We start from the raw sequence: 14,896 nt of genomic DNA on the forward strand, positions 1-14,896 counted from the left end.
CTCTACCGCTGAGCTAAGAGGTTTTCTTGGCTCCTACGGGGATTCGAACCCACAGCCTTGGCGTTATTAGCCCTGCACCTGAGCTAAGCGGCACAACCTCGCACAGTCCCATCTCAGCTGCCCCCACCAGGACAGCTTTCCGTCACACCCTGCTCTCTCCCTTTCTAGATTTCCTCCCTGCGAAACGTTCCTTTTCACTGCGCATTCGTCACGATCCGCACTCGGGGCTCAATCAGGAAGGTCACAAGCAATCAAAGTTTGCCCCTAAAAAACCTTTGGTGCGGCCACACTGCTTCATTCTTTTCTGGTGAGCACCCTGCAGCTTTCTGCCGAAATCCCGTCATTCTGCCTCAAATCTTCCAGTTTTATTTTGGCCCTGCTTCCGTCGTGTTACAGAACCAACCGAAGTGGCGCGACTCCACCGCAGAGGTTGTGTCGACACCGCACATCACTTTGAAAGTCACACCTTCCCGCGAAGAAACTATAGTTTACCCGCTCACAGTGCTACAAACCGTGGCATCCTCAATAAACTACAGTTCCCAAGATTCCTCACAGAATCTTGTGACCCGATGTGCTATTCTCGTGCCCCGAAAGCCAGTGTGGGGCAGCGGCGAGAGTGTGGGGCTCCCCATTTGGCCATGAAGCTTGCTGGGCGACCTTGAGTCGCTGCCTCTCAGCCTAATCTACCTCGCAGGGTCATTGTGAGGATGAATCGAGGGAGTATGCGGGAGGACGCGGGTGGCGCTGTGGGTTAAACCACAGAGCCTAGGACTTGCCAATCGGAAGGTCGGTGGTTCAAATCCCTGCGATGGGGTGAGCTCCCGTTGCTCAGCCCTTGCTCCTGCCAACCTAGCAGTTCGAAAGCATGTCAAAGTGCAAGTAGATAAATAGGTACCTCTCCAGCGGGAAGGTAAACGGCGTTTCCGTGTGCTGCTCTGGTTTGCCAGAAGCGGCATAGTCATGCTGGCCACATCACCCGGAAGCTGTACGCCGGCTCCCTCGGCCAATAAAGCGAGATGAGCGCCGCAACCCCAGAGTCGGCCACGACTGGACCTAATGGTCAGGGGTCCCTTTACCCTTTTTACCCTTTATGGCACCTTGATAAAAGGGTGAAATCATGAATGTGGCGAAAGGGACGAATGTTGCAGAAACATCACTCTGGAGGGGGCACAGCCCTTCCCAGCTTTTCTGCCTGGAAACTGTGACTCAGGCCTCTCCGGCGCTTGTGTGACTGGCTGCACAACCGCAGCTGGGAGGCCGGAGGAGCGAAAAACAACAACAACTTGGCCTCTGTGCTTTTTTCTTCTTCTCTCCAGATGAGGAAGTGCTGAGCAGAACGAAACTGGCTTCCTTGGTGCAGAGGGTTCAGGGACACCCTCCAGCAACTCCCACAGAAGTGGGAAGAGGCCTCTGGGCTGGGGGGTGCAGAGCCAAAAAGGTCCTGGGCCTGCCCCCTTTCCCCGGCATGCTAATGAGGTCCAAGGTCCCTTCTCCATTGGCCGGTGCCTAATTGAGCCCTGTGAGCTCAGCCTTCCCCGGAGCTTTAAATGGGACCCCGGAGTCCGGGCTCTGGTCTCTTGGGCTGGGCGACTGCCACCCTCCCCTGGCAGCAGCGGGCAGGGGCCAGGAAGGTCAACAGCTGGACCGCAGGAGCTGCGAGGAGGAGGCAGATGGACTCCCAAACAAACAGGTGGGCAGGGAGGTCGCAGGCTAGGCCAGGGTTCATTCCTGGTGTGTGTGTGTGGGGTCTTCCTCCCCCCACCCCAAGGTGCCTCAAACCTATTGGGTGCTGTTTTCCCCCTTTCTCTTCCTCTCTCCTTGAGATCCACAGCAAAACAGCCTTGGAGAGGCGTTTGAGGGTTTGTGTCTGTGTGTGGGGCGTTTGGGAAGAGCGGTGAGCAACTTGTGGTCTCCTCGCTTTCGTTTGTTTTTTCTCTCTCCCCTAAATCACTTTCCTCAAGCTTTCCGCTTTCGCCTGGAAGGCTGCTGTAAGAAAGGGCTGCATCTAGAACAGGCCTCCCCCGGCCCCACAACCTGGCTCCCTCCAGATGTTTCGTACTACAACTCCCGGCGGGAACCAGGTTGCGGGGACGTTGCCCTAGATCCGGACTCTGGGATGTTGTGGGCTCCCCTCTTCTCTCCTGTTGGGCTTCTTTCTTCAGAGGTAGGTCCCTTTTAGCTTGGGGGGGGGGGCTCACTCCTAAGCAAGTGGGTTTAGGGCAGCAGCTTTGAATGTGGGTTTTATTTAAGGACGGGACACAGAAGGGGCAGGACTGTGCAAAACCAGTCAGAGCGAATGGGACCAGGAAGCATTGCGTGTCTCTGAAAGTGAGGGATATGAAAACCAAACTCGAGGGACCCAGGAAGGGTTTTCTGCTGCGATCAAACCAGAACCGACAGAACCCGACGGCGTTTTCAAGCAGTGCGGTATAGTGGTTAGTGCGCTGCCGGAGACCAGAGTCTTTGGTCTGCTCCTAAGAGAGGGGAAGAAGACAGGTTGGCCAGGAATGGGGTGAAGGGAGAGAGAGAATTGCTGCTTTTTATAGCTGCTCCAGCCTGATCAGAAGCCCCCGACTTCTAACTTCACCCTAAACACTCTGCGACGGCGCCCAGTGATACCCACAACCTTGCACCCCCTCCAGCAAGAGAGGCGGGAGATGTCCCAGGCAGGCAGGGTGGGGCGACCAGAAGTTCAACAGGAAACAGCTGTTTGCAGCGGGTGATTAATGGAGGTGCTTGGAGAGAAAAGGCGAGATTTATTTCTGCAGATCTTGATCATAATCCTAACAGGGACAGGCTAGCTGCTCAGGGCAGGATCAGAAAGGGGCTGGCTGGCTGGCTGGCCTTAATGTGTATAGGGCAGACCCACACTATTTAAAGCACATCAGAAACTGCCCCCCCCAAGAGACTCCTGGGAAAAGTAGTTTGTTAAGGAACTGGAACTCTGCAACGGGAAAAGTGCAGTTCCCAGAATTACTGGGAAGAAGTCATGTGCCTCTGCTTTGAGCATTTATCTCCCACCTTCTTGTTCAAGGTGGCGGGTTCATGGTCCTCCCCCCCCCTCAGAAAACTAGGTTAGGCTGAGGGGGCAGCGGCCGTGTCACCCAGTGAGCTTTGTGGCCGAGTGAAGATTCGAACTCGGGTCTCCCAAGTCCTCGTCCGGCACTCTAACCACTACACCGCACTGGCATTAAACGTGAGACAGCCCTTTGTTATGCCCCTTTAGGTGCCAGGCGGCAACGGTCCTCTTCACCCAGGCCTTGAGCTGATTGACATCTGACACCCTTTGAAATCTGTTGTGGGAGAGGGGATGGTTGGTTTGCCGCCGTTGTCCTTGTTTTTATATCCTCCTTATTTTTACTATGTATTCTGTGGGGTTTTTTGTATCAATATTTTGACGGAAAAGGTTTCGGTTACGAAGAAAGGGATGCAAAGGGGAAAAAAACGAAAAACAAAAAGAGACAAAAATGCGTAGAAAGAAACAACATACGAATATATACAATGTAGGGGGGGAAATACAATGTAATGTACTCCCATGCATTCTGGAACGGATTTGATATTATTATCCTAATACATATGTAAACATGAATAGCCTACTGTTGTCGTTTTATGTTGCGAAGATCTGTTCTGAGATCTGGCGGTATACAAATTTAATAAATGATCAAAAATAAAACAACGGTCCGAAAGCACCCTCTGGCTAGGTAAGGGGTTCCCTTTCTGTTTCAGAATTTGAAGCAGCCCAGCCTGGGTTAACGTTCCCCCTCCCAATGGCAGGATTTATTGGCACCTGATATACTAGTTACCCTGCTCTGCTGCGAGGCATCAGAGAGAATCTAGGAAGCATGGGGGCTGGTGCCCTCAGTTGGGGGGCTGGTGTGGACCAATAATAATAATAATAATAATAATAATAATAATAATAATAATAATTTATTATTTATACCCCGCCCATCTGGCTGGGCTTCCCCAGCCACTCTGGGCGGCTTCCAAAATATTAAAATACTGTAATACATCAAACATTAAAAGCTTCCCTAAACAGGGCTGCCTTCAGATGTCTTCTAAAAGTCTGGTAGTTGTTGTTCTCTTTGACATCTGGTGGGAGGGCGTTCCACAGGGCGGGTGCCACTACTGAGAAGGCCCTCTGCCTGGTTCCCTGTAACTTGGCTTCTCGCAGCGAGGAAACTGCCAGAAGGCCCTCGGCGCTGGACCTCAGTGTCCGGGTAGAACGATGGGGGTGGAGACGCTCCTTCAGGTATACTGGGCCTTTGAGGCCGTTTAGGGCTTTCAAGATCAGCACCAACACTTTGAATTGTGCTCAGAAACGTACTGGGAGCCAATGTAGGTCTTTCAAGACCGGTGTTATATGGTCTCGACCAAGTAGAGAAGAACAGGATGCTGGGTTTGTTTTGACATGGAGAGCTAATCCATTAAGCCGACCTTCAGGCTTCCAAGGTCTGCCCTCCATCCCTGGGGAAAGCTCAGGGGGAAGTCGTCTAATCTCCCCCTTTCCTCTCCCCACCTGCGCAGGATGGGTGCCCCGCTGCCCAGTCCCCTGAGCCTGGACTACCTGGACGACATCGACCTGTTGCGCTTCGAGGTGAAGCAGGAAGTGTCCCGCACGGGGGGCAGCTTCTCCCTCAGCTCCACGCCCTGCAGCTCCGTGCCCCCTTCGCCCACCCTGGACAAGGCGGGCGACCCCAAGTCCACCCTTGAAGAGTTGTACTGGATGGCCACGCTCCACCAGACGCTGGCGGCGGCGGCGGCAGGAGGCAGCCCCGAAGCCCAGCTGATGCCGGGTCTGGACGAGGCGGTGGAGGCTCTCCTGGGCGTCCCGGTGATGGACGGGGGTCTTCGCGGCGGAACGGCCCCACAGCTCCAAGGTTTCTTAGGGGCCATCGAGGGAGCTGGTGGGGAACAGCAGCAGGTGAGAGGGAGAGGGAAGAGGTTGGCGGGTGGCTTTGTGGGTTGAATTATGGGCATTCGGGGAGTGGGAGACAGAAAGGGGGCGCTCTGTAAAATGCCGAGAGGTTCGTAGGTGAAAGGCGGGAGGGACGGGAGGGTCCTTTTTCAGATCAGAGGCCTATTTTTCCATTCTGGAGTTCAACAAAGAAACGCCCCCCTGATACAGCTCAGTTGGTTAGAGCTGGAGGGTCTTAATCACAAGGTGGTGGGTTTGAGCCCCATGTTGGGTGGAAGATCGCTGCATTTCAGGGGGTTGGACTAGATGACCCTCGGGTGCCTTCCAGCGCTACAATTCTGGGATTCTAACATGTGCAATGTGTCGTATGGTAAATAAACAAGCACAGCCCCTCCCACAGCTGTAGTTAAGAGGGTTTTACACCCAAGATTTTACTGCCTGCTATTTGCTTTCCAGGCGCTGGAGATGTAAAGACGAAAGCTCCTGAGCATGTGCAGAGCACCCTTCCCTTACATGCCTCTGAGACCCACAATGTGGAGATCTACCAGAAAAGTACAGTGGTACCTCTGGATGCGAACGGGATCCATTCCGGAGCCCCGTTCACATCCTGAAGCGAACGCAACCTGCATCAACGGGTTGCAATTCACCGCTTCCGTGCATGCGCGTGATGTCATTTTGAGCGTCTGCGCATGCGCAAGCGGCGAAACCCGGAAATAACGCTCTCTGTTACTTCTGGGTCGCCGCGGAGCGCAACCTGAAAAGGCTTAACCTGAAGCGACTTTAACCCGAGGTATGACTGTAAATAAATATAAACAAACATAACATAAAATCATACAATTGTAGAGTTGAATGGGACCCTGAGAATCTTCAGACCCAACGCCCTACGACGCAGGAATGTTTTGCCCAATGTGGGATTCGAACCACCCCACCCCAAGTTTAAGAGTTTCACGCTCTGCCGACTGAACTATCCGGGTGGGGACAAACGTTGGCAAGGAGTATTCACAGATAATTCTGCTGTGGAGATTTTCTTCCACCGGGGAGGCCGGCTGCAGGGAAAAAAACCCGAGGGATTTCCTGAGGGAAATGTCTCTGGAGGGATTTTCGGCTCACCTTCTCACTGGCGTTCCTTCTCCCTTTCCCTCCCTCCCTTCACAGCTGTCCACGCTCTGCGACCGCTTCTCCGACGCGCAGCTGGTCTCCATGTCGGTGCGCGACCTCAACCGCCAGCTGCGCGGGTTCGGCAAGGACGAGGTTCAGCGGCTGAAGCAGAAGCGGCGCACGCTCAAGAACCGCGGCTACGCCCAGTCGTGCCGCTTCAAGAGGGTGCAGCAGCGCCACGTCCTTGAAGCCGAAAAGTCCCAGCTGGCGCAGCAGCTGGAGTCCCTGCGCGCCGAGGTGGCGAGGGTGGCTCACGAGAGGGACATCTACAAGGCCCGCTGCCAGAAGCTGCTGGGGGACGCCGGGGGGCACTGCGGTGAGGGGGCGGAGCCTCCGGCACCTCAGCCCACCTCGATGGGACATTTTTACCTATGAGCGGCTCCCTTCCTGGCACGACGGACTGTGGGTGGGTGGGTGGGCGAGGGAACTGGGTGGGTTGCTTTCTTGCCCCACCAGCTTGGCCACTGGGGGTCGCTGTGGACCAAGGGGCTGCCCTCCTCTTTCCCTCCACTAGGGGGCGACATGAACACAGGCACTCCCCTTTTCCGACACCAGGTGGCGCAAGAGAACATAGGCCGCCAGGCGAGGAGACAATCTCCACGGCAAAAGCATCTCTCAGGTCTTGCGGCTGCCGTGGCTCCTTCCCTTCCAGGGAACCCCGGGAACTGAAGTTTCCCATGGTTCCTGGTGGCGCCAAAGCCCCGTCGAGTCTGTTGTGTAGCTATCCCGGGAGCTCTTGGGCTTTCTGAGAAGTGTGCTTTCTGCATCGTTCTTACCTCCACCGCCAGGCAAAGGAAAAATAATAAAAGCCAGAGAGTGTGTGTGTGTATGAGAGAGATGATTGAAGACGGCTTCCATTTTCTCCCCAGAGCGACGGTGCATTGGGCAGTGATGTCGTTGCAGCGGGGCCTGGGGAGGCAATTGGGGTCACCGGATTTGGGTTCTTGGGGATCCATGCACCCCGCTTTTGAGCTCATGTCCTGCTTTGCAGATTTCCTCTTAGGGCATCTAACCGGTCATTGCAAGAACAAGATCCTGGGCTAGGTGGGCCCTGGGCTCAGTCCAGCAGGCTGTTCTTATGTTCTGAGGGCCACATACAAAATATACAATTTCGTATAGGGAAACCAGGCGGATGCCACAAAGCAATTTGAGCCCATTTCCAGCAAGGAAAAATGTGTGGTGTTTTTTGTTTTTTTTGTACACAAATAATCTCACATTCAGTAGCGGGGTTTTCCTTTGTGGCTCAGAATTCCAGGCCTGCCGGGCTGGTTTTTGAGGTGGGGAGAAATGGGCTAACATAAAGGGAGCAGAGCGTGTGGGCCTAGCGTGTCGGGATAGAAACTTCCGGAAATGGGGAAGGAAGCACTTGCTGCAGTTGCTAAGCAACAGCCCCAGCATCCCTCCCAGCCCCTTTCTCAATCCTGGCAAAACAGCTCAGTGGAACTGAAGTGCAGCGGCCATGTCGTGACGGGGAAGAGAATCGCTGCGCACCCTCTGAGGATTTGGCTTGTTTTGCAGGGAAATTGTTAGGGAAAGGGGTGATATCTAACAGTGCATCTCAAGGATGCTTTTTGCTCCAAAGGGAGCCACAGTCTCAGGCCTTCCTCCTGTTGATAACATGCTATTTTAAGAGTTTCCCGCTCCCCACACGCTAATTCCTCCCAACGTCCCAGGATTAAATCCCCGTCTGTGAACCTCCGTTTTCGACAAAGAGGAGAAACAACACCACTGCAGTTTGTGTGCTCTGTCTTTCTTATTCCAAGAGTCCAAAGAGCAAAGGGCAAGAGGAGTTTTAAAGGAAGATGGAGACAGCACCTTGGAACATAACCACGAGGGAAGGCTGGGAAATCTAGAGAGTCCACCTTCCCTACTGCCTGGAAAGGGATAATTATATTAATGATTTTTTTAAAAACTGCATTATATTAGGCAGGTCCTATTACTATAAAAAGTGTCTGTGTGTGTGTGTGGATTTCAGTGCGATCATAAAAGAGTGCATGTTCAGAATGGAACATAGCGTGCATGTAAAATATGGAAAGGAGATGTAATGCATGGATGCAAATCTGTGTTTTGTGTGTGTGTCTGTGCATGCTGTTGTAGCCACACACTTGCATTAGCTGTGCATGCAACGATGTGTGACAGGGTTTTATGTCTGCACAATGAGCGTACCACACGTTTAAAGCACACTTAAAGGGCATTGCATGCCCCCAAAGAACCCTGGGAGCTTGTCAGCTCCTGGGATTCACTGGGGGAAGTCGGATGCATTTTAAATGTGCGTTGAATGTGCTTTAAATGTATGGTGCCGTCGGAGAAGCACTCAGAAACAGCGGCGTGCAATCGAGCGTTCCCACAGCAAGGGATGCGCAAACGCAATTTATTGTGCAGCTGTGCGCTGTCCCGTTGCAGTCATCCTTGTTGTTAAGCGCACTTAAGATGAACCCTGCGCATGACTCTGAGCATGGACTCGCGCAGGGGTGATTGTGAGTGATCCTTAGTGTGTGTCTGACCGGGTGGCTTGTGGTTTGCTTGCGCATGGGGCAGGGAGGTGGGCATGGGGAGAAAGCAGGACGGGGCTGTGGGCAAACGGGTGACTCCCAAATAGGTGCGTTGTGTGGCGCAAATTTATCGCTCCCTTTGACGCACACGCAACAACGCCACCCCACCCAGGCAGCTGCCTCAATCTGTTTAGCTTTCCAATATTTTCTACTATTTATTTTCGAAACGACTCCTTTTCGCTCCGAGTGAAAATTCTGAGCCGGTGGGCGGCCCAGAAGGGGGAAATCAGAGACAGAAGGTTTTCTGGTATGGATGGATTTTTAAAAATAATAAAAGGACCCTTTAAAAAAACAAAAGAAGGTAACAAAGAGTGTGGAGTTCTTTCAGTTTCTGCATGGTGCCTGTTTACGGCCTGTTTACGGCCATGTAGTCAGGCCTGGCTGCTTTCTGAACATTTCGAAGAGAGAAGACTGCTTAGCTTTCCTGTACTTTACTCCCTTCTTGTGCTAAGATAATCAATGAGAGACTTTTCCCTTTTGCTCCCTGGCAATCTGATCTGGATACAATCCAATGGATAAAAGGCCCAGATGTGAAGAGACCTTGGCTCAAAGTCTGCCTAGCCGTGGTCTTATCACCTGGGCAAGTCGCATATGCCTCAGTTTCCACATCTGTACAATGGGATGCTAACAATGTTGGGTGGGGTGGGCACTGGAGGGCTGTAGCTCAGTGGCCGAGCATCTGCTTGCATGGAGAAGCTGCTAGGCTCAATCCCTGATTGGGAGAGAGAATCCTGCAGATCTAGATAGACCAATGGCTTCACTTTGTGTAAGACAGCTTCCTGGCAAGTCTATTCTGCACGATGTTCACAAGCAAGGACTGCAAAAACACCACGTATATTATTTCTCTGCCCCCTCTAAAAAAAAGTGCTGAACTAATAAGTGCTGTGATTAATAATATGGTCAAAGCTCTACTGAAAGCATAGCTGGAAAAAACAACAGCCCACCTCCTGCTGGATGCTTCAGTTTTGCTGAGTTTTGTCCCTGGGGCCAAAGGAGATGATGAACCATAAGACGGGGTGTTGCCATACCTGAGCACAAGGTGGCGCCAGAGGACAAGCAAGATCCAAGGACCAGAATATAAAATAAAATAAAATAATTTATTATTATTATTATTATTTATACCCTGCCCATCTGGATGGGTTTTCCCAGCCACTCTGGGCAGCTTAAAGGTAAAGGTAAAGGGACCCCTGACCATTAGGTCCAGTAGTGGCCAATTTTGGGTTTGCGGCGTCGACCATCTGATCGGCAAGTCCTAGGCTCTGTGGTTTAACCCACAGCATCACCCCTGTCCTACAGCTTACAGCTTACAGCATATCTAAAAACATAATAAAAACACCAAGTGTAGAATGAAATGACCCCATGTTTTGCCACAGATACTGTGCCCCCCCACCTCCCTGCTTCCAGTCCTAGAGATGCAAAGGTTACAGAAGGAACTCTGTACATGCTCAGAAACATTTGTTCTGAGTTTCTGCCTTCCCATGTGAATTTGATTAATCACAGCCTCTAACCCAGAGCTTTTCAAACTGTGTGTCGCGACACATTAGCATGTCGGCTGCAGTGTGCAGATGTATCGCACAAATACTCCTTGTGCTCTTTCCGGGGCTGGAAAAGGGTTAGTTTAACCTCTGGTTTGCTAGTAAAACTGAATTACTGTGTCGGAAAATGATGCAGCGTTTCTAAAAAGTGTGTCACAACATGAGAAGTTTGGAAAGCTCTGTTCTAAACGTTTACGCTCTCATTCCTTTGCACCTCATCAAGAGGAACAAACCACTCCAGTCCAGCCATCAGAGATAACTTTTCATTGGGCATTTTCTTGGTGAGCAAAATATTAACCGCATAGATTTTGGAGGCAACCGATGTGCCAACTCGCAAAGAAATGATACACGCATCACTATGAACTTGTCACATCGTCAACTCAGATACCAAACTTGTTCGGGATAACTGATAAGGGAATGACCCTGGAGTTTTGTTTTATTTATTACTGATTCCAAGGCATCATGTAAAAAGCGAATGACAATTGACTATCGTGTACGGAATAGTGTGATTATGTTACTGTAAGTTTATTTTAAAGTAAAGGTAAAGGGACCCCTGACCATTAGGTCCAGTTGCGACTGACTCTGGGGTTGTGGCGCTCATCTCGCTTTATTGGCCAAGGGAGCCGGCGTACAGCTTCCAGGTCATGTGGCCAGCATGACTAAGCCACTTCTGGCGAACCAGAGCAGCGCACGGAAATGCCGTTTACCTTCCCGCCGGAGCGGTACCTATTTATCTACTTGCATTTTGACGTGTTTTCAAACTGCTAGGTAGGCAGGAACAGGGACCGAGCAACAGGAGCTCACCCCGTCGTGGGGATTCGAACCGCCGACCTTCTGATCGGCAAGTCCTAGGCTCTGTGGTTTAACCCACAGCGCCACCCGCGTCCCTAAGTTTATTTTAGGTTTAGTTTATTAGGACAGCCTGAGTGGGGTTTTTCCTCGCGTGGTAGTGACTTCAGTTTATTTCAGCACGTGATGAATTCTGAATTAGATATATACAGGGGCACCAAAATCTTTTAAGTGCTCAAGGCCTCTAAAGGTCTTAATCTGCCCCGGGCGCCACAACGGGAAGCCCAGAAGACCTGAACACAGCAGCCTTCTCCCCTCTTGCAATTCCCAACAACTCATCAACTCCCTTCCCTATTCCTTCCCTGAGAGGTGGCAGTTAGGGACACCCCCAATTTTTTTGTTTTTTCCCCGGAAACATCTGCTAGGAGGCTGGGCTGCAGATGGGTGCATAATAGGCTGTTGCCTCTGTGTGGCGCCCCCTGCTGGGTAAATGTCCACCCTCTCAGGAGGGTGACACAAAGACCGCCTGCCAGCTGCCGTGCCAGCCTGGTTCCTGGCAGCTCTGTAATTAGACCCCAAAGCCGCGGATCTCAGATCAGCCTGGCAGAACCGCTGCAAAAGTTGGCTGCTGTCCTGAGCCCTGGCGTCTCCTTGGCAGTTTCGCCCCACACGATCCGTAGCCTTCCTTGACCCCAAGGTTTGCTTTCCTCCGTTGCCCTCCTCCTCCTCCTTCCCCTCCACAAAAAGTATGACTAAATTGCGATTAAAAAATATGAGCTATTGGTGGAGGGTGAAGGGATTTGTGCACAATGATACCCAAGATCGGGGGCATGTTGGATGTAAATTGGGTCAGGGTTTAACCCCCCCCCCCTGCCTCCAGGTCTGGGATTCTGGCAAAGGATGCTGTGCTGTGATCTGAACTGGCTTTGCAACCCGGGTACAACTGAGCTCTGCCCTAAGTGCTAAGGGATCATGCCCATGCATGCTCACTTCAGAAACCGAAAGCTCCCCAGCAGGGACTCAAAGCAGCGCCTGCGAGGGCAAGGCTGTGATTCTCAAATGGTGGTGGTGAGGAAGAAAAGCAGCCTGCACGTGCTCAGAGGTACTTTGTTTATTGCTTCCAGAAGAGCCCATCTAGTCCAGCATTCTGTTCTCACAGCGGCCGACTTGATGCCGGCCAGCAGGCAGTAGCCCTCTCACTCAACCCAGGCTTCAACACATTAAAAAACAAAACAGTTGCTAAGATTTTCAGGGACACTGAATTCCACTCAGGGTCTCATCCGTTTTCCCAAAGATGCTGACACCCTCCAGGCTTGCTGTAGTGTAGAGGCTGGCCGGCCACTGTGAGAATTGATAAAGGTAAAGGTAAAAGGACCCCTGACCATTAGGTCCAGTCGTGGCCGACTCTGGGGTTGTGGCGCTCATCTTGCTTTATTGGCCGAGGGAGCCGGCGTACAGCTTCCGGGTCATGTGGCCAGCAGGACTAAGACGCTGCTGGCGAACCAGAGCAATGCACGGAAACGCTGTTTACCTTCCCGCCAGAGCGGTACCTATTTATCTACTTACACTTTGATGTGCTTTCGAACTGCTAGGTTGGCAGGAGCAGGGACTGAGCAACGGGAGCTCATCCCGTCGCGGGGATTCGAACCGCTTACCTTCTGATCGGCAAGTCCTAGGCTCTGTGGTTTAACCCACAGCGCCACCCGCGTCCCTGTGAGAACTGGATTCTGGACTAAAAGCCCTGATGCTGTGAGCTCTTCTTCGTTCTTATATCCACAGCCCATCATCCCAATCATACCCAATCAGCTCTTGGCTTCAACACCCCGATTAACAGAAAAAAGGGGGAAGATTATGGCGAAGATCCTTAGATTGCTTCTAAACACGATTGCTGAATGGATCCTCAGCGTTCAAAGGCACTCTATCCCTGATTACCAGTTGCTGGCAGGTCAGGCAAGTGGAGCGGTATTTTATTTTTACTTCTCGGCCCTGCTTGTGGGTTCTCCAAGTGTCTGATGCCCAGTAGGCAGGATGAATGGGCAGAAAGGGGGCGCCTCCATATGCTCAGCTCTGCAGGTAAGTTCCCCAAGGTCTTTCGCCCTGACCCCCTGCCAGTATCTCAGCCCTGCTATCACCCACCCCAGGAACCCTGCCGAAGAGCTGTTGTGAAATGTGCTTTCTGCTTGCAAAGCTGGCCTGTGGCCAAGGCTGGCACCCTGCCCGGGCTTTTTCTCATCGGAAAGGGGGGTGGAATTGCCGTTCTCGGTAGCCACCCTGTCGCCAGCAATCCCATATTTGCCCTTTCTCCTCTTAATGAATATCCCTGTAATTAATATCTCTGCTCCCCACCTCCTCCCCTCTCCAGCAGCCCCTGGGGCGGCTGTTTTTAGGACATGATGGCATCGAGGTAGGAGAACAGATGACTGCATTGCACATCATCTACGAGGCCTTGAGAAAGAGATAGGGGAGGAAGGCACACTCGGTTTCTCCCGCGAGTCTCTCCTTCTGTTGAAAGTGGGAGAGATTGTGTTTTTGTTTTGCTTCTTCAAATTCCTACTGACAGTGTCCCAAATACAGAGCTTCCCCCAGCGGATGGGGGGCAGGCGTGGGCGGCTATCTGGCACGCTGATCGAGGAGGAAGAAAAGAGCTCTCGCTGCAGAGCCGACGTTTAAATTGTTCTGAAACGGGCGAGGGAAGCGACAACCGCATCTATCCGGGAGACACCCCCCACTAAAAAGCCTTCATGGAATTGTAGCTTTGGAAGGGGCACCAGGGTCATCTAGTCCCACCCCCTGCAGTGCAGGAATATTTTACCAAACTTGGGGCTCAAACCTGACCCTGGGATTAAGAGATTGTGCTCTGCCGACCAGAGCTATTCAAACTCTTTATCATTAAGAAGGATGTCACAGAGAACAGAATATAACCCAAGACCCTGGAGATACAGTGGTACCTAGCAAGACCTCGCAAGATGAAAAACGCGCAAGACGAAAGAGTTTTCCGTTTTTTGAGTCGTTCCGCAAGACGAATTTCCCTATGGGCTTGCTTCGCAAGACGAAACGTCTTGCGAGTTCTTGCGAGTTTGTTTCCTTTTTCTTAAAGCCGCTAAGCCGTTAATAGCCACTAAGCCGCTAATAGCCGCTAAGCCGCTAATAGCCGTGCTTCACAAGACGAAAAAAACGCAAGACGAAGAGACTCGAGGAACAGATTAATTTCGTCTTGCGAGGCACCACTGTATAGTAGTTTGGGCAGACTGAAGGAAAAAATCTGGGTTTTGTTTTGTTTTCCATGCTTCTGGTCCTCATTATTTACTTATTTAAGTATGCCCCGTGGAGGACGTTAAGGTCCACAAATGACAACATTTTGGAGGTCCTAGGTCGCAAGGTGGTTAGATTGGTCTCAACTAGGGCCAGGGCCTTTTCAGTACTGGCCCCGACTTGGTGGAACGCTCTGTCACAAGAGACTAGGGCCCTGCAGGATCTTTCCGCAGGGCCTGCAAGACAGAGCTGTTCCACCAGGCCTTTGGTTTGGACTCAGTCTGACCCTTATGTTTCCCTCCCCTTAGGGTTTTGATCTATGGGCTACTTTTAAAATGAGGCTACATTTTAAATTGCATTTTAACCTGTATTTTAAATTGTCCCCCCCCATTATGTTTTTACTGTAATTTTACTGGTGTTAGCCACCCTGAGCCCAGCTCTGGCCAGGGAGGGCAGGGTATAAATAAATAAATTATTATTATTATTATTATTATTATTATTATTATTATTGCATTTTCTCCCACCTTTTTCTCCAAGGAGCTCCACGGCGTATGTGGTTCTCCCCTTCATTTTGTCCTCACAACAGCTCTATGAGGTAGGTTAAGCTGAGTAGGAGTGCGTGGCCCGAGAGTCACCCAGAGAGCTTCATGTCCGAGTGAGGATTTGAACCCTGGTCTCCCAGGTTCTCGTCCAAC

The 14,896-nt window shown here is 51.7% G+C and overlaps 1 protein-coding gene across 1 annotated transcript; it reads left to right on the top strand.

Annotated features, from left to right (window-relative positions):
- Positions 1-1,395: 1,395 nt before the first annotated feature.
- NRL (neural retina leucine zipper) lies at positions 1,396-8,922 on the top strand. The gene is made up of 3 exons (XM_083581173.1): positions 1,396-1,690; positions 4,525-4,921; positions 6,071-8,922. The coding sequence occupies exons 1-3, from the start codon at positions 1,548-1,550 to the stop codon at positions 6,446-6,448; spliced, it is 918 nt and encodes a 305-aa protein (XP_083437299.1). The 5' UTR covers positions 1,396-1,547; the 3' UTR covers positions 6,449-8,922.
- The last annotated feature ends 5,974 nt before the right edge of the window (positions 8,923-14,896 follow it).

This window comes from Podarcis filfolensis (assembly GCF_964270895.1).
Source record: "Podarcis filfolensis genome assembly, chromosome: 13".
Classification (NCBI taxonomy): Eukaryota; Metazoa; Chordata; class Lepidosauria; order Squamata; family Lacertidae; genus Podarcis; species Podarcis filfolensis.

What these genes read in the sequence shown, in the direction of transcription:
- NRL (XM_083581173.1), top strand. Translation starts at nt 1,548, where the DNA reads ATGGGACCCCGGAGTCCGGGCTCTGGTCTCTTGGGCTGGGCGACTGCC. An exon ending in ATGGACTCCCAAACAAACAG is followed by an intron (nt 1,691 to 4,524) that starts GTGGGCAGGGAG and finishes CCACCTGCGCAG; the next exon opens with GATGGGTGCCCCGCTGCCCA. An exon ending in CTGGTGGGGAACAGCAGCAG is followed by an intron (nt 4,922 to 6,070) that starts GTGAGAGGGAGA and finishes CTCCCTTCACAG; the next exon opens with CTGTCCACGCTCTGCGACCG.